Here is a 19999-nt window from a genome sequence, read left to right as displayed (position 1 = left end):
AACTAACCTGTGGCAGATGGCACAGCAATGTTGGAGGGAGGCCGAAGGCTCCACAGCTTTACTGCACACACCGCAGACAGAGGTGCGCCTGCGCTGACAGCCATCGCATACTGTGTAGCTCTCAAACCACTGTTCAGAGCCAGGAAGCTTCATCCCTCGCATGCCACAGTCAATACAAACACGACACCGCTGAAACAGACATGCAAATAAGGTCAGCCAAACCAATAGAGTGATATTTCACTCACAAAAATCACATTTTCCTATTTGCCAAACATCTGTTCAAACTGATATCACCATCACATGCCACAATCACTCAAATGGACATTTTAAAAGGAATGGCACACATTTTGAACCTCCTTAGAGGCCAATCATCAAGTGTGTTTTGCAGTTAAAAATGCGAGACGCAGGGCAGTGAAACTGAAAAAGATTTGCATGCCATAAAAACACACTAGAGATGTGTTTTGTTTTTTTAAGTTGACCCTTTTTACTTGAGCACTGTGTTTTTAGAAAGGCGTATCAACCGTAAGACGTTGCAAAGGATACTAGACGTGACGCAATGGTCAAAGGTTGTAATCTAGCACATGTTTACATAGAAAAACAATGGAAACAGCATAGTGGAATAAACAATAAACTGTTCTGTGTGAACGGCCTCTTAAAAGTGCCTTGATGACATTTTATTTAAACTAAATAAAGTTATTTTCTGTTTCAACGATATGGTTAAATCGCAGCGAACTCAAGTGGTTTCTCCACCCAAATCTGGGTATGTGAAAAGAGCAGAGCAACTATGTAAATAAACTGCACAGGTCTAATTTCTGCCTTAAATTGTGATATATTCAGGGCATGTAAGAGTGACTCATGAATATAAGCTTACTTTGCACTTCCATGAATCAGGGGGCACAGAGTCCATGGCTGGCAGTAGACAGAAGGTGTGGTAGCCCTTGTCACATGCATCGCAAACCAGCATCTTTGAATCTTCTCCTGGTTGCCTGTACATCATTAAAAAAAATACGTTTTTACCACAAAGTCTGTAATCACGGATATAAATAGTTTTATGACATCAACTTTATATAAAGCATTCAAGCATACCTGCAGGTCTGGCAAACTTTGCACTCGGGACACTGCCAGCCTGACCGCTGAAGTGGTGTAGCGCTGATTTCTAGACAGGCGTCATGATAGTGCTGCCCACAGCCCGTACAGTATAGCAAACCCGACAGGTCCCCAACAGAGTCGCACACTGCGCACCGTGCCTCCTCTCCGGCTGCAAAACAAACACAGAGATTGTCATCTCAAAAATTGCAAATGTTAATTACTGATGATATTGAATTTCTTCCGCTGCAATTCCGTACCAATCTCCTCTGCCTTGTCTATGTGCTCTGGACAGAGGAGCGCCAGCTGCTTCATGGACTGGAATGATCCACTCGCAGCCGAGCAGGGGAAGTGGTAGAACCGTGAGCAGCCTTCGGCCCGGCATTGGATGGTAGCGCCCATCCTTTTACAATAATCACATGGCTGAAGCAGAGATAGAATAGTCATGTAGAAGCTGGGAAAGTTCATTTGCTCGCCATAAAGCAATATTGATGAGGTTTGATACTTTGATGAAGGAAGCTTTCGGCCTACCCGCTGTATCCCTGAGATGACTGCCTTATCCACGTTTATCAGCACCTCACCCTCAGTCTGTTTCACTCCCTCTGACCACACGGCACACCAGTGGTGAACCCAGCAGCTCCCTGTTTCATAAGAAAGGATTTGCAATTATAACAATTGAGGAAAACAAATATTTATGGACAAGGATTATGAGTTTTTTTCTTATCCCAATTTGGATCTTGATTTTATAATATTTTTGAATTTACATTTGTATAATGTAAAATATAAATTATTAATTTCAAACTAATGTGACACAAAAGTGACATAAGACATTTATAATGATACAAAGATACATATTTCAAATAAATGCTGTTCTTTTGGAGGGGAAATTACTGCATCCACAAAACTGTCTTCAATATTGATAATAATTATCAGATAAGCTTCTTATGCACCAAATCAGAAAATCAGTACATTTAGCTTTGCCATCATAGGAATAAAATACTTTTTTTTTTTTTTAAGTAGGGATGCATGATATATCAGCCAACATATTTTCTGTACAATCTCCTCTGCCTTGTCTATGTGCTCTGGACAAAGGAGCGCCAGGCGTCATGATACATGTCAGTATCGGCCGACGAGTTCATTTTTAATACAGTTATCGGCCCGATAAGAAAATTTGCCCATGATGGTTTTGAATTGCTTGAAATATGATTGGAATCATTTCATTAAGGAAAATACAGTTAAGTGCAACATGTGCAGCGCAAATCATGTTGTCATATAGGCTACATAAAATTATAATGAGAACATTACAAGTGACAAGCATTTTAATGGTGAGCCTTTTGTTTTTGAAATAAGGCTCTTCAAAATTTATATAACCATTTATCGGCCAATATATTGGTTATCGGCTTTCAAATATAAAGAATGATCGGTTATCGGAATCAACCAAAATTTTCATATTGGTGCTTCCGTAAAAAAAAAAATCAAAATTGAAGACGGTTATTTTTAATTGTAATAATGTTTCACAATTTAAATGCATTTATCAAATAAATGAGGACTTTGTGACCATAAGAAACTTAAGAAAACTTCAGAAATCATAGTGACCCCTAACTTTTGAATGAGAGTGGGGTCATGGCATAAGAATGTTAATTTAAAAGAAACAGTTCAACTCTGTATTGTCCAAAATAGTCATAAAAAGGGTTCCAAATTGGGAAGAAACTACTGTGTCTTAAAGTGTCTCACTAGAGCATCTGAAAATGACAGTGATATCACTATGAGTACATTTGATCTCCTAACCTGTGTCATCAAAGAAAGATGCCAGACAGGTGGATTCAGAGAATCCAATGGAAGACAGGTCATCGTTTCCAGCTGCTGGCAGAGAGGAGACAGAGGGCTCCAAGCTGGGCCGATCAGAAGAGGGTCCAAACCACCGGAGCTCCCGTTGACCATGCAGACTACGCTCCACACAGTTACACAGAGCACAGGCCCTGACAATCTCCCTAAAAATAACACCAACACAAAAATGATGATCAGCAACTCCGAACACATTGTTTCAAAAAAACTGCTTATTGCAATCAAATGGGATGCATTAATATTCAAATTCTGTGTGTCATTTGACCTTGGCTGATAGATCTAAGGCTCTAAACGACTGACTATTTTGTCTACATAACCTCATGTTCTATTTAATGAAGATAGCCTTTTCCTATAAACTGAGCTATTCAAGCATGACCTACATTTTATGCAAAGCAGCGCAAACTGCAATATTTAAAGAAGGCCTTACAATGATGAGCAGGAAGTGTCCACAGTAGTGCCTGAGATGTCCTCTGCAGCAACAGGGACACTCAGATCCCCTTCAACTTGGACGCTCTCCTTTGCAGGGGTCCCATCATCAGCTGAGAGAAACATGGTAGCCGTAAGTTAAGATGGAGAAAATATAAAAGTGCCCTTTAAAAATCCCAGAAAGGTAGCACTGTTCCCTCACAGGGAATTCAAGAAAAGGTCACATGTAAGAGAGGATCACCATTTAAAGCTATCATTCTGGTGCAAGATTTAAGATTATTTCTTTATATGCTTTAAGCTATTGACAGTAATGCATCCACAAAACTGTGCATGAATAAAATTTTAAAAAGGGTTTCAATGCCCTTTAAAACAGTAAAGGCACTTGTGAACATCAGACACACTTATGGCTAAAGAATTCATCATATTTTTCTGGTGCATGTTTTCCTGACGATTACTAACCTGCAGTTTCTGAATCATTTTCTTCGCAGTTTGATTTCTGCTCGTCCATTCCAACTCCTGAAGAAGATCTCTATTGCAGAGATCTGAAACAGGGAGGACAGTTAGATGGTTTAAAACAAAACCATCAAACAAAACCAAACAAAATGATCCTGCCACCAAAGTAGAGCAGAATGCATGTACAAATCCATGTTTTGCAATGATCTAAAACCACAAAACCACTGTCCCATTTTATTTAAGCCTCTCAGAGGCGGTAATGAAAAAGTTGGACTGGTCAACCTCTCTCTTGATAATGCACACCATCCGATCAACTGCATTTGGGAATGTCCAGTCATTCCGCAAACGCGTACTTAATGTACATAATCCAGCAAAGTTCAAATTACTCCACACCTAACTACGCAAACATTAGTGTATATAGGAAAACACAAAGCAACTGATTAAATACAAACCATGAGGTGGATTCGCGTGTTCGGTGCATTTTCTCCGTTTTGGTTAGCGCTGGTAGATAAACAACGGTTAGTCGGTCTGTTAAATTTGTCTGATCCTGCAGCTGCGTCGTTCTGCTCAGCTTACAGTAGTGCCTAGAAGCTGCTAACACGCTAGCATTCTGGCCGGGGTTAACAAACTCTATGCAAAATAATCCATTCGCCCATCATCAAACCAGGTATATACAGACACGTATAGACAGCTCCGTTGCTTAGTGATGACCCGCGGTCAATAAAAGTCTACAAATTCGTGCATTTCTAAGATAACGTGTTACTTTCTTTATGTAAAACGACGCTAAAGGGAGAAACACAAAGAAAATACAACTTCCGTGTACCGCGCTTCCTGTGACGCACAAAACGAGGTCGGGCTAAAACATGGGCAACGTTATTTTGTTCCGCCTGTTATATAGTGTACGTTTATAAACTCAAATGTAGTCGAACTGACAAAAACCACACCATAACTCAATTTGCAGCGTATCTATCTATCTATCTATCTATCTATCTATCTATCTATCTATCTATCTATCTATCTATCTATCTATCTATCTATCTATCTATCTATCTATCTATATATATATATATATATATGAAGAGTTCAGATGCAAAAGCCTCTAAATGCCATTTGAAATTTTCTTCTTTAATGATGATTTTTATCAAACTTGTATATTTAAGTTCAGTAATTTCACTTAAATGGCAAAGATAATTACCTATTAATTGTTATTTAAGTGAAATTACTGAACTTAAATATACAAGCTTGATAAAAATCATCATTAAAGAAGAAAATTTCAAATGGCATTTAGAGGCTTTTGCATCTGAACTCTTCATATATATATATATATATATATATATATATCATAGTAGCCTAAAGAAAAAAGGAAAAAACAAAAACAAAACTCAAACTGAAATATGTCCTGTCCTTGTCAGGTCCACACACGTCTTGATTTATATGCCCATTTCCTCTCATTTAAATGTGTTTCGTGTGTGTGTGTAAACAATTTTGTAAGAGATGAAATCAGAAGACTGTAACAGTTTAACATTTTATTATTTAGAAAACAACAATAATAATTAAAGTGATTTCTATTAATGTCTTATCACTTTAATGTCTTTATATTTATAATGTCTAATAACATTTAAAGGAATTTGAATGTATGGTGGAAAAAAACACAAAATTGGCAGTTAGATTTTTAAAGTGATTGGTGGACATCCTAAAAGCCTAAACTAGTAACACAAAATGCTTCGGACAAAATTCTTACATTAATGTTTGCATATAATAAAAGATAATTGGATTTACAGATCATATTAATCGTTAAATTAACTTATAGACACGAAAAAAGTAGTATGACTTATGGAGGAATGCATGCATTTCGCATTGTGTTGATATTCTGGTTTATTCTGATATGCTGATTATTCAGGAAACTCTTATAAACTTGCTCTTACTGGGACCATTTTTTTTCTATAAAAGAAAAAAAAATATTTTAAACGTTCATAATGTAATTTCTTTCCTCGGTTTGATCTCGAATAGTTTCACTAAGATGTTTGCATAAGGAACTGTGTAATCCTGCACGCACTGCTTCCCTATTTTAACTTTCAACTGCGTAGCTAATACACAAATATGGGACATTGATGTCATTCGCACTGGTGTTTTATTGTCATTATTTATTATTGTTTAGCTGAACAAATATTTGAAAACACCCGATTCCTAAAATATATGGCTTCAACGCCATTTGACAATCCCTGACCCTTTAATTCGGAATAAACTGTCAAGCTAAATCCTTTCACACTAATTTGTTGACATGTTTCCCAAGCAGTTTTAAGTCCTAACACGCTAACTGACGATCACATTCACACATGCTACAGACAGCAGTCCTTAAACCAAATCCATTTTAAACTATGTGCCTCTGTAACAGAATTTTCAATTGTTTTGTTCTTTTACGGAGGAAAATATTAAAAAGGAAACAAACGTACTGCCTGTGTAAAGCAGTGCATGCTAACAGGCTGCAAATAACGTTAGCGTCTCTATGTGGTATATAAAACTACAACCACTGCTATAAAACGAAATATATTACAACAATCACCAATTTTGATCAGATTTTATTATCAGTCCCACTTTTGCCAAAATAAATAAATAAAACAAATCTCCCAGTTTCACATCTGCTAACTCTTGCTAGCCAGACACTTTCATACTCCAAAATGCTGTTGCTCTTTCCAGCAAAAACAAATAGAGCAGTTTTATGGACTTTGATGACAAATAAAGCGTTCGGAATAACATGATATATCTGACAATAAGCAACACACTAACTCTTAAGCTTTAGTGGTTTCCGTGTTCATACGGTCTTAATGACGGAACGTTCATGGACTAGTAGTGCTGGCTAAAAAATATGGCTTACCCATTACCAAGGACATAAACACTCATGCACCAAGCTAAACTAAAAGCCACAACGAACTATCGTAAAAGAACCTAAACGGCCTGCACAATAACATCACGTTCCGAACGCTGGTGTTTTTAACCTTGAGTTTAGGAAACGCAATGGTAAGTTACGTATGAAGCTAGCAGCGCATTCATTTTGGCCAACAGATTCGCACTCACTTCGCTAAATGGAGGTAGAAGGGGGGCCCGAGTATTGCTAGGGTGATTAATCAGCAAGTATATATATTCATTTAAAAAATTAAATACTTCTTTTAATACTCACCTACAATGCGCTGCTAACGTCCTCGTACATGATCGGAACAATCCTCCGGATAATAATCGCTGGGGTCCGTTTCATTTCATTAAGCTAGCTTTGGCTAGGCAGGGTTTACTAGTTTGTTGTTGATGGGGGAAGTGCTGTCGGACGAGCAAACGTTTGCAAAACTACCTGATATTAAGATTTTGGTTGGCCAATACGAGTGAATCAAATGAGTTCATGCTGGACTCTCATGTTTGCTGCTTTCATCCAGACTGAGTAGCTTAGGCTAACCCCCACACCCAGATCTTCAATCTGGTGAAATCTCGCAAGCTTGTTTGATAAACTTGCTTCATGTAACAGTTTGAAGGATACGGCACCAGCTTTCTGTCTGTGCGAGTGCAGGCTGCAGATTAAAACATGTTTTTTTTTTTATACCTATGCTAGTTCAACTGCGACCCCTACTTTTGAAAGGACAAACAGGGGTGCACTCTGGGTCATGGGTAAGTTAGTTAGTGAGTGTTTCTCCCGTTTTACCTGTCTCTTGTGCTGGAGAGCTGCGATGCTGTATTGACAATAACTAATAACTGTTGTTGTTTTTTGTTTGTTTTTATTATTATTAATTTATTATTAGAATAGGCCCACAAATCTGTCTGTCTTTCTATCTATCTATCTATCTATCTATCTATCTATCTATCTATCTATCTATCTATCTATCTATCTATCTATCTATCTATCTATCTATCTAAATATTCACCCTCTTTATCCCATGACAATAACAAATGAGTTATCTTATACAATTGGACTTAAAAGTATATTTATCTTCACTATGATATTTTACATTGTATATATATATATATATATATTTCCTTTGTTTGTGACGTTTGTATGCTTATCTAGCTTGTATGTTTGGTGACCCAAAAAAAAATGTCCACCCTGATGGACAATAAAGATTTATTCTATTCTATTCTATTCTATTCTAAAGTAGATACTGGTAATTATTGCTCCATTTTTAAAAGTTTATGTCAATATATTGTATTTTATTGTTGCAAGTAATACTTACAGAAGGCTTTACTTATATGCCTCTGAATCTATGCCTGTCTACCTATAGGCCTACCTCAATATCAAATTTATTTCCAGAACCCAGTTCCAGTAGTGGGATTGAATGTGAGTGTGTGCACTCAATAACATCCACAATGGTTTCGGACACCCAAATGGCTGTTCCCTCAAATAGTGCCCTATTTAAAGTTTTGTTTTTACAATGAATATGTTAGCCTTACTTAAATTTGCATTTAAGACCAAACCCAACGTTGCAAATGAAAATCAGTCTGATGTCAGAATCCAACGTCAGATTGGCGTTAATCTCCAACATTGGACAGACGTTGTATTGTGGTTGGAAATGAAAATCAGGTCGGTTCTGACGTCAACCCGAATTTCATTTCCAAACTAAATCCAACGTCAATCCGGTGTCGAGTTCTGACGTCAAACCGGCTTTATTTTCCAACCCAAAATGCAACCCATGCAACCAAAATCATCCCCTGACTGACGTTACTATCTACTCAAGAACCTTGACAGAAATGTAGTGGAGCAAAAAGTATGATATTTGTCTTTGTTAAAGTAACAAGTTTCCAGAAAAAAATAATACTCGAAAGTGTATACTGTCCACCTCTGCTGTCTATTGAAGTACACAATTAAATTATTCAATTATTTATTTTGTTTATTCAATGCCTTAAAAAGGTAGCCATTTTAAGTGTCTCACATTGCTCACAGGCATCACTCTCAGTACAGAGACATTTGGTCATAATAGATGTCAGTTTATCTTTGCTTTCAAAATCAGCACACTTGGCTCAACGAAAATCAATTGTAACCAAAACATTTAAAATGAGTAAATGAGACCACAAAATATTGCCCGATCAAAGGTTACCTATGTCTATTAGACTAGATAAATATAGATTTATAAAGATGCCGACTTTATTGATCCCGTGCAGATGCATAAGCTGCCCATTTTTAAATAAAATGTCTCTATTATGTATGCCTGCCTGTAATACATGTCTATTTCTTATTAAATATAATCTTATTTCAATCTACAGAGGATGGTTGAATAAACTATTATTATTTATCTAGTGAAGAAACCAAGCAGGTGGTGTTCTTTGAGTTGACAAGCCATTAATGTGGCATAGTTTGGATCGCAAGCAGTAACTTAACACACCCAAACAAACCAAATGTTTCATTTGCATACTAGAGAAGAATGAAACGATGGCTTTATGAAATGCACTACCAACATCTACCACAATGCAGTCATGTTCTTTCTAATATATGACTCAATCATGCTGTATTATGTCACGTTTAAATCAGAAAGTCTGATATTGCAAGATTCAGTTGCACAGTACAAGCATATTCTGTGCACAGTATATGTTTAAAACACAAACTGGTATATTGATCTCTATACAGAACATAACATGGCATATTTAAAAAACACAACAACCATAAACTAACCCATTGACAAGATAACTTCTTCCCTGCTTTCACTGCATGGGATTAATTTGAACAGGAAAGGTTTGAATGAAGCCTGAATACGCTTATCTTAAAAAAATCTGATTGTTTCACCAAAGGTAATGGTTGGGTGGGTCTACATTACAGTCTTTGCCATTGGCCTGATCCAGATGGAGTTGAGAACAGCTCCTCTCCAGTGGGAGTGGGGGTGGGGGGTGTCCATCTGCCCCCTCCATGACCAAGATAATCCCCTTCTCTACCTTTACAGCTGAGAAAAATAAATAGAGGAAATGCACTTCTAAAAACCAACAGTCTCAAAAGCGTCTCAAAATGCTTATTCTTTTAGATTGTCAGGCTGTAATGGATTGGCATAGTAGTGCACTATAATTGGACATTTTGTTTCAGTTTTAAAAAAAGAATTGCCTATATGCACATTACACACCCAATGTGATTTTTGGTATTATTGGGATTGCATTTATTAAAATTAAACAAAAGAAGCTTTTGGCATTAATGCTGATACATATATTTTTTATACGAAAACAGTAATAGAAAACAACTTAAAAATATCACAAACAATAATTTATTACTTCATCAATTTTATTAATTTCAGGAAGCTGTTTTTCAGAGCAGATAATTTGTAAATCATCCCAAGCACATCAGAAAGTGGTGTATTCTTTGGTGTCCACAAGGGGGTGTGATGCACTGTTAATTCCTGTTCAGCACCATCATTTCAGACACTGGAAATTAACCTCAATTAGTTAGACATGGTTAAATAGTGTTAACACAATATTTGGTTGGCAACTCATTTCTGTTTAGAACTTCGAAATGAATAACTACAGGATGTAATGTAATATTCTGATTTTTCAAATGGGGAACTGACATGATATTGTACTCAGTACAACTCTAGTGAGAATAAAACTCTCTGCGTTTTGTGTGAATAAAGTATATAAAACTACAATAAGTAAAAAATAAGATTGTATCAGTGTCTGTTTGGTATAACAAAGGACCTCAAGCCATTTGAACTACATGCAATATATATTATGAATCCAAATGTATAAAAATAAATATTTATTACTCTTTGAAATATCTTCTTGTAAAACAAACATAAAAATACAAGTTTACATTTCAAATCCCGTTATTGTCCATATGGTGATTATTCAATATGACAAGTATTATCTGAAAAATATGATTTGAATATTTCACATACAGTATATTTATAACGGCAACACATTTACATATTCTCAATTAATAAAGTAATTGTAACTGGATGTTATGTGGTGAGTAATTATACCAGTTATATTGCCTAATGCATTTTCTTTTTTTGGTCAATTCAAAAATCAGTTTTATATTATGTTTGCATATTCTGTGTCTTAACCATCAGTAAAACTTCTGAGGGTCAAGAAATATCCGTCCTAATGTGTGCAAAAGCCTCGCATACCAGTAAACCTCATTTTGCGGCAAAAAACTGTGTTCATTTTCCAGTTCTACTTTGGCATCTTGGAATTTGCTGCATGTGCTGGAAGAACTGTTGTGCATCTCATTTGTAAGGAAGGTTTGATTTGTGGAACAGATATTAGGGACCATGGCACTACTTTTAACCACCACTCTTTGTACGTTTTCTTCCATTTCTGTGTGGAAAAAGCCAAACAGGACACGGACAGGCCAAAACGCCCAGTGTGCGAGTCTGTGATCTTCAACAGAAGCGTAGTTGGATACCAGCACGCCATCCACAACTAAGTTTCCATGTTCTGTCAAAGGAGCATAAACCCCCATCCTCTCCTCCAGTGAAATCGAGACCACTTTAGATGGCTGAATTCCTCTATTGTCTCCAGTAGTAAGTATATAGTCCCCAATCCTAACTTCTTTGGCAAAAATAGCTTCATACTCATGGTGGTGCAGTTCGAGATTGTGAGCCGCAAAGATAAGGTGATTGGGAGTTATTGCCATTTGTTTACCATTTTCGGTGCCAAAAATGAAGAAAGTGGCTCTGCTCTCTCTATTCAAATGTAGAAAGAGAAGTACCCGACTGAGAACAAGTTCACCTGACCCAGACAAGGAAAGCACCTGTTCCCCAGGCCACAACCTCGAAATAGGCCTTTGAACACCATCGGACATTGTCACAAGTCCCAGTCCTGAAAAGCAGCCACCTTTCTCCACGGCTACAGAGTGATCTGTAAAAAAAATATAGAGGTGGAATTAAATTAAATGGATAGTTCACCCAAAAATCTAAATGCTGTTATCATTTACTCACCATCATTTGTCCATACACTGTAAGTCAATGGGGTCCAAATCGACACTGGACCCCATTGACTGTCATTGTATGGACATTTTTTTTTTAAATATCTTCTAATTTGTACCTCATACAGTTTTGAGGGTGAGTAAATAAGGACAGCATTTCAATATTTGGGTGAAATTTACATGATCTGAACGAGGAATAACACTGAAAAGGAAAAACTTAGCAGCTTACCGGCTTTGACTGAGCAGTGTACATGATACCTGGATTCATAGTGCACCCAATCAAATCCAGCCTCAACTGCCAACTGGGCAAGTAGTCCATATTTATCTGTGTCTCGGTCTGAGGTGGTGATGTCGACAGCACGGCCCTCATAATGTAAAGAACCATCCGGGTGATGGCCGTCCTCATCCCAGGCCTCTGTCACTCGCAGTCGGACCCCAAACCATTGGTTCATCACTGCTATTGCCAGTTTATTGAGGCAGTCCTTACAGCGCTAGTGGAAAAAGTAATGAAACCATCATACAGGTGACACAAACCGAAGGACAAAACATTCCATTAGTTTAAAAGTATGTAACCATTTACTCACCCCTATGTCATTGTAAACCTGTATGACATTCATTCTTTCTTCAACATTTATCAAAATATCTTCACGGAAAAAGAAAGTCATACCAGTTTACAACAACATAAGGAATCATTTTCATTTTTGGGTGAATTTTCACTTTAACCATCTCCCTTCTTACTTTGAAAGCATGCAAATTACATGACATTGAACTATTTTCACAATCGTTTGGCAAAAATTGGTGCTGGTAGACATCTAGACATTTTTTGTCCAGCATACTCAGCTCTGCGAAAGGCCATTTCCACCCCCTTAACATCTAACAAGAACAAAGCTACTTTAACTCATTTCCAGCATTCTTCGGACACTTCAGCATGGTCACAGAGTGAAGTCAAGGTCAATTCCCTTTTTTTCCTCTTCACACGATGGGAACATTTTCACACAGTCTTTTGAACGACCCCAGTGTTAACCTTGAGACTCTGTACTAAAGCATTTAGACTTCCTCCACAGATTTTCAAAATGTTGTGTCTCTCTACACCTCACGTGATGGGGAATCTGTGAGAAGGTGGTATAATTTGTCTGTGAAAATAATATAATGTGACCTATAGGGTTGTGATTGAGAGGGTATGGGAAAAGGTGAGAGAGCAAAACAGGGTCGAAAAGCCAAGGCAAGCGAGAAGAAAGCAAGAACCAGTCCGAGCGAGAGGGCAGATGGGTGGAATGTTTAGACGTGTTCTTGGGAATGTGACAGCAAGAGTGAGAAATCAAGAGGGGAAGAAAACAAACCAGGGAGATTTTTCTCGCAATGCTGTTGGACAGAGGCAATTCATTGTGAAAACTACAATAGAGGCTTTTCCAATGGTGCCATTACTTCAACAGGCGAGAATTCTGCACAGGCGACCCCGCAGAGGCTTGAAAAGATGCACAAAGGATAGCTTTCAGACTTGGGCAACAAGAGGGCACATGCATACGTACACATACACCAACGCAAAGCACTTTCATAAGAGTACTCACTAATCTAGTCAAACTTATTATCAGTGGTATCAAACTTATCAGTAATATCTCAAAACGTTGAGAATGATATCATTAAATGATACCGTTACAGATTAGGACTTATTTAACTGCAATTTTCATCATATTGCCTTAAAGAAACAAGTTTTCTGAATGTCTCATATTGCGACTTGTGTGTATTTAAGGTTTAAAAAAAATATTTAGTTTGTCTGCGTTCTTCACAATGTTATCTGCCTTACCTATATCACGTTTATACAAGAGAACACATTCACACACTCCCATGGTAAGGAAGTAGAGGTGTAGTGATTATTTTATAGCTCTAATGAAGAACTTGGTTAAAGATTAAATGGTGGAGTGGCAGACAGTCCTATTGTCATGTTTTGTTTTGTTTTTTTACATTGCCTAGGGAAAATGGCTGGGTAAACATGCTATCAACATCATGATATCATGACCGTCAAAATCTCTCCTCATGGTCCCAGAGTTTCAGCTGCACAAATCTAAACATTAAAATAATTAATTGTTAAGATTTCTTTAATTTGAGGTAATTTATTTTGCATGGCCTGTTCTGAATAATTCACCTTCTGTCAGTGTGTATTTGTTATTTGCATCAATTTGCAACTATAGAAAACTATGAAAGACATCTGAATTACAGGAATCTCAAAACCCCTGTATTTTCAAGTAGCTGTTTAACTGTGCATGAAGTATGTCATGGATGGCTGAGAGGGTTGAATGGGCCACCAGACATGCATCTGGGTCATTCCACGAAATCTGTGCCTTAATTCTCCATTTTGATTTTAAATTAGATTTTAAACATTCTATTAGTGGATTTGTGGGTGGTGTGCTTGAATCCACACTTCTGTTAATATGAAAGACAATTTAATGCTAATATATGGCATATCTTTTTTTATATATAATAAACTGTTTACTGGACAATACCTAAGAAGTATTGACTAGACTATTTAAAAACTTTCCTTCATGACTACCTAATGTAAGATAGTGACAACAGTGATGTCATAATGAGATATTCGTAAATAATCATTTCAATAAATATCGAGTAATGCTTTAAAAATGCAAAGGGTATTCTTAACATAGCCTATATAGAAAAATATTAAAATATATAATTTCTTTCTTTTTTTCCAAAAGATATTTTAATGGGTTATGTAAACTTGTTTTAATATACACACACAAATGTATAGGCCTATCACATAAAAAGAAAAAGACACGAAGAAAGTCTAAAAAAGAATATTTAATCATTGTTCACACTCGTTAATGAGAGACACAAAAAGCACTGCAAAAAATATGACGCGGTGGATTATATTAACCGTTATGACAGGGGTTTCCTTTACCTTGGTCATTAACCGGTCGGCTTTGGTATGTTCCTCGTCTTTGAAGACAATGTCAGGGTTGTAGTTGCACACGAGCTTATTGAAGCCTTCCGAATCCCTCGTTATCCTGCCCTCCGCTCTTCCGCTCGCTCCCAGGTTGTTCTCAGAGACACCGGGCACGTACTGCTTGTAAGACATTGGAGTTAACTTGCGTTGCCTAGGGCGACTGCCGTAACCGGGACCCGGCCCGCATCCGTCAACCGCCAGCCATGAATAAAGACACGCGGTCAGCAGGCCGAGCCTTGCCAGCCTTAACCAAGGAGTCAACGTCATTGACGCGCGTGAAGTGTGCCAGGAGATCAGCGAGCCGCGAACCCTGCAGCGCGAGCGTCTCTCCCAGCACCTCGTTGCATTTCGTTTACACAACCGACTTTTTCCATGTCCATATCACGGTGTTGAATTAAAATGGGCACTCGTGGGGACTAGGCTCGTGAATCATTGACCAAAGTGTAATGGCTTCCAGATTAAACTGAAATTTAGACCTTAACATCAATGCATCCGACATCCAGACACGGTGAGTGTTTAACACTGAAGAAATTTCCATATAATTTGCATAAAATAGCTCTCAATGAGCTAACACAGGTCAAATTTATATAGCCAATTTTCAGTATTCCAAGCTGATATGGAATGATCGCATCCACGTTCTCGTTTGTAGATATTGGCATAGCAACAGGTGCTTCAACCCATCATCCTTCCCCACCTTGGACAGCTCCGCGTTCTGCAATAATGTTCACAACGCGTGTCTCTGTTTGTCCTGCCTTAGTCGCGCTCAAGCATAATTTCATTCCTTTACTGTATGAGGGCTCTGACTCTGGATCAACATGTGTTTGCTCCCGCTTTTTGCTCCCGCAAATCGCCCTCCCTTCCTGCGCGCTCCGGGACAGTAGCGCACACGCCTCCTCGCGCGCCAGACTGCCCAGCGGGCACCTTGACGTCAATTTGACATCAACAAATAGTCAAGATTTTGACCACCATGTATAACATGCATGAATATGAATATTTTCATTATATTTTGTAATTATTACCTTGTGGTTGTAAAGAGGCCAAACAAAGGTATCAATCCGACATGTTTTTTCTTGTCCCTACATCTCAGGTCAATATCATTGACATTAAATCGATGTTGATTTGATGTCAGGAATTAAAACGTCAATTTGATGTGAAATGTATATCAAAACGATGTCTGAAAAAGTATATTTATTACTCACTGTAAATCAATGCGACTAATTTTCAACATCTAAAAGACCGATCTTGAAAGTTGTAGGTCTATGTATTTTGCATTTTTATTTTATTTAAATCCTAGCTAGTTTAATTCAGTTCTTGATTAAAATGACAGCAGACACTATAATTGCATATACTATAAAAGGTCAATTTAATCTGACATTGAAGCTGATTTTTAAAATGATCATCATCGACTACAAATTGACTACAAAAAGACGTCACATCCTGGTCATATCGCGCGGAAAAGTAGAAGATTTGCATAACCGCCCTCACTCACACGTCTGCTCACTGCCAGAGAGATCGTCGATTTCAATTTTAAAAAATACTCCTCTTTCAACTCTTGGTAAGTAACCAGCTAGCATATGCTATTGTTGTTATTATGTTAATACACCATCTTATACATAGGCTACTTAATCTGATTGGGTGTAATTGTCAGAAATATGTCGAATAATTCCACAGCCTTGCCCTTTACCTGAGCGAGTTAGCTTGCTAATTTAACCGGAGATTAGCTTAACTGTAACGTTGACATTCTGGTATGGAAGAAGTGTCTTCCTGTCTGCCATCGTATGATTTTAAAAGTGTGTGTGTGTGTGTGTGTGTGTGTGTGTGTGTGTGTGTGTGTGTGTGTGTGTGTGTGTGTGTGTGTGTGGAAAAATGTCGATTTTACTGGTTTTCTGGGGCCAAACCGACCGGCGACGATATTTACTGTCGATTCGAATTTGTTGGTTTAAAAGTGGACATTTCAAGCTTTAGCCCGTTACAAGGCTAACGTTAGAGATGACAAATTAACAATGATAGTAAAATGATATCCTAAGCATGTGAAATGTTTTAATTTTTTTTTTCCAGCGTAACTTAACGTTACCAGCCCCAGATCTGTCACTGATTTGAATAAGAGGTAAGTTGCAATGGTAGTATCCATATAACGTTACTGTCCTAAAAATATTCCTTTCCCAATGTAAGAGAAAAGTAAGTGTGTTCTTCTAAACAAAAAATAGCTGCTGCATTGAATTTTTTTTTTTAATGCAAATTTTTTGTTTGTATAGAATATGATGTCTTGCTCTCTTTGGTCTGACATTCAGAGTTCCAAAAACGACTCCGCTTCAACAGCTTAACAGACAGCTAACCAGCGAGGAAAAACGAAAACTCATGGTAGGTTACTATGAAAAAGTAAAACAAACATTTGCTAACAGATGCAATTATTAGACATACAATATCTTATTCACATATTCTTGTTCCTCATATACATTTCTGCATATTTGCTAAATTATTCCTTCAGACAGCTCCGATGTCAAATTGGTGCAGCTACCCTGTGGGAAAATATCAACATTGTGATGAAAAGGTCAGTCTCTGAAGTTGTGCGGTTAATATCTTAAAATGTATTTAATACTCTTAAATGAATACGCCCAGATCTGCGGATTGAAGATGAAGAACACGCTGAATCTGATTATAACAAGACCGAAGCGAACACGAATTTGTGTGGTTTACACTTAATCACATATATTTAGGGGAACGAGGCAGAAGTTTAGGGGAATTTGATCATACTATTTCAGATAGCCTGTTGGGCAGGACAGTTATGTATTTTGGTAGCCCTACTGAAAACACAATATAGCCCGGGACGTCTGGCTAGCGATTTTGTGAGCCCTGACATTATTTCACATTTCTTCCTGTACAGCATGTATAACTTTGTTTATTCACATTTTTATTTACAGAGTGCTCACAAATAGCCTCATGTCTATACTGAACATGGATGGGACTGGTGACAAGCTGCCTTTCAGAAGAATTGAACTTTATAAGGTCGCAATAGGTAATTATATTTTCTATTTGTGCACCTACACCACCTATAGCTCTATTCTCTACATGATTTTTATTTTGATCAGTATGTGCAAGATAAATGGCAATTGCTGTTACATTTTTTCAGGTGCCATCTAGAAGTAACAACCCGGCATCACAGAAGCTTCCATTGGTAGCCTTACGGCCAACCATTTGCTCGCTGCACCGGACAGAAGAGGGGGCACTGGGCGCCGGAAGGTAGGAGCTGCTGCAAACAATGTAGATTAGGCCCAATTCAATTTCTCTTTTTTTACCCTTCCCCTTCATTTTACCCCTACACCTGGTCCTTCGAAACATGTTGGAAAGATATAGGGGGAAAAATATTCTCCATGGAAAAAAAAAGATATCAATCGCATACATAGGGAAGAGCCTGGACGAATGTGATGTTTTGAAATCACTGCTGTCTGGCTTTGAATGAATGTTCACATTCTACAATTCCGCACAAAATGTGAACTGATGACTAGCAGTGAAATGAGATCCTGACATATGACACTGTTAACACAAATTAACCAAAAATTGACTCGATCCATTATCATATATTAGTACTAGGGCTGTCAAATGATTAATCACGATTAATCACATCCAAAATAAAAGTTTGTTTACATAATACATGTGGGTGCACTGTGTATAATTATTTTGTGTATATATATATATACACACACATGCATGTATATTTAATAAAAAAATGTTATTTATAAATAATTTAAATTATATATAAATCTATATACAGCATAAACATGAAAATATTTCTTAAATATATACAAGCATGTGTGTGTGTGTGTGTGTGTATATATATATATATATATACAGTGCAATCACATATTATGTAAACAAAAAACAAAAGCTTTTATTTTGGATGCGATTGATTAATCATTTGAAAGCCCTAATTAGTAGTGCACATCTGACAACTGCATGTGATTAGGCTATAATGTGGATTATCTTTTAGTTTTCTATATACTGTAGAGTAGCCTACTACTGATGGGTACTAAGCATTTGTTATGTTAATGGACAGGCCCCATTTTAATGTTTGCTTTCTTGTTTTCTTGTTCTCTTGTTCCCTTTTACAGGCATTTGAGAGCCCTTGAGTGACCCACAGCCCCCCCCCCCCCCCCCCCACTGCATTACACTGCTCAAAAAAATAAAATAAACATATCAGATCTCAAAGTATGTGTATGTTGTCAGTCATTGTACATTTAGGTTGGAATTGAGTGATGCTTAGCATTGAAATGATATCAAAATATGTCAATAATTTTATGTAATTTTGACATCAATGTTTGATGTCACATTTATGTTGAATTGATATCAAAGCTTGATATTGTATGATATCAAAATAGCATTAAAATGACGTCAACATGATGACATCTTGACGTCAAATAAATGTTGAATTGGCATCAAATGCATACAAAGCATGATCAAAATAACATCAAAATGACATCGGCAGAGGTCAAAATCTTGACATCAAATTGACGTTGTCACTTTGACGTCAAATTGACTTTCATTTTTGACCTATTTTGTGACGTAATTTTGACATCAATGTTTGATGTCATTTTGATGTTAAATTGACATCAAATGCCCACTGGGTGACTTTCCAGACAGTCATGCATTTGTGAAGTCATTGCAGTCTATTGAGTGCAAAGTTTTACCTTCCTCTGCTGTGTATTTAACAGCATATGCTACTTGTCTCTCCTTTAACTGAGAAACAGGGAAGACTGGGGCTAATAGGTAGGCTATAATTGGCATTTTCTCAGGGTCGGTATATTATTAAAATCAATTTCTACAAACGTTGCCTACAGTATTGGCAACTCGTTGATCTTTTGTGACAACATGCCCCAAAAGCGTTTGCTATTAAGCTACACTATGTCAGTTGCTTATTTTACAGAATGGGTAGTTGAAGCACATCGCTACCACCATAGAGACTGGGGCTATAGTTGGCACAGTTGGCACAAGGGTTTGCGTTTCAAAAGTCCAGTTACACAAATGTGTTTTTTACTTATTGGTGTTGTATGTTGTTGATGAATGTATGAGAGATAGATAACAGTCATTCGCAACATTTCTATGACTCATTCATTTCTCTCTCTTTGTTTTTCTCCTGAAGCAGAAGACACTGGCTGACACATGCACCCCGTGCCGAGAAGACCTCTGGGCTGTTAACACCCATGTTTTATCAGCACCGTAATTTTAAACCACCTCAGAACAATGGCTCAAAATTAGAAGACAATACAAATATCTTGAGTCAATATGGCAATGCTATAGCGAGAGGAAGAAAAATAAAGGGCTGCAAAATATCAAAATGATTTCTGCTGACCTAT

General features: G+C 37.3%; 2 protein-coding genes and 1 long non-coding RNA gene across 10 annotated transcripts in view; 1 reads left to right on the top strand and 2 right to left on the bottom strand.

Moving 5' to 3' along the window:
- kmt2d (lysine (K)-specific methyltransferase 2D) overlaps positions 1-7361 on the bottom strand; it is a 32268-nt gene extending 24907 nt beyond the window's left edge. For 6 of the 7 annotated variants that reach the window (XM_039652816.2, XM_089124696.1, XM_089124692.1 and 3 more), the window contains exons 1-9: positions 4263-4641; positions 3817-3899; positions 3359-3470; positions 2875-3077; positions 1618-1727; positions 1347-1509; positions 1087-1258; positions 872-986; positions 8-189 (exon numbers count right to left, since the gene is read on the bottom strand). In XM_039652816.2, the coding sequence (XP_039508750.2) occupies positions 8-189; positions 872-986; positions 1087-1258; positions 1347-1509; positions 1618-1727; positions 2875-3077; positions 3359-3470; positions 3817-3865 (1106 nt within the window). In that variant the 5' untranslated portion in view covers positions 3866-3899; positions 4263-4641. Of the gene's footprint in view, positions 1-7; positions 190-871; positions 987-1086; positions 1259-1346; positions 1510-1617; positions 1728-2874; positions 3078-3358; positions 3471-3816; positions 3900-4262; positions 4642-6988 lie in introns of those variants that run through there. The other variant, XM_039652815.2, reaches the window with a different exon arrangement.
- A 2724-nt stretch (positions 7362-10085) lies between these two features.
- dhh (desert hedgehog signaling molecule) lies at positions 10086-15507 on the bottom strand. Its single transcript, XM_039653067.2, has 3 exons — positions 14604-15507; positions 11922-12183; positions 10086-11625 (listed from the first exon to the last, which is right to left on the bottom strand). The coding sequence occupies exons 1-3, from the start codon at positions 14913-14915 to the stop codon at positions 10832-10834; spliced, it is 1368 nt and encodes a 455-aa protein (XP_039509001.2). The 5' UTR covers positions 14916-15507; the 3' UTR covers positions 10086-10831.
- A 55-nt stretch (positions 15508-15562) lies between these two features.
- LOC148970639 (uncharacterized) lies at positions 15563-19266 on the top strand. 2 transcript variants are annotated; one of them, XR_016148194.1, is made up of 7 exons: positions 15563-16203; positions 16707-16755; positions 16940-17009; positions 17137-17199; positions 17570-17664; positions 17779-17888; positions 18758-19266. It is a non-coding gene; the product is annotated as an uncharacterized LOC148970639 (long non-coding RNA). The 2 variants fall into 2 exon arrangements; XR_016148193.1 differs by having other exon boundaries at positions 16904-17009.
- The last annotated feature ends 733 nt before the right edge of the window (positions 19267-19999 follow it).

Source organism: Pimephales promelas, chromosome 20, assembly GCF_988280905.1.
Source record: "Pimephales promelas chromosome 20, fPimPro1.hap1.1, whole genome shotgun sequence".
Taxonomy (NCBI): Eukaryota; Metazoa; Chordata; class Actinopteri; order Cypriniformes; family Leuciscidae; genus Pimephales; species Pimephales promelas.
Note: the sequence above shows the minus strand (reverse complement) of the source record. Positions and strands in the feature narration are given on the sequence as shown.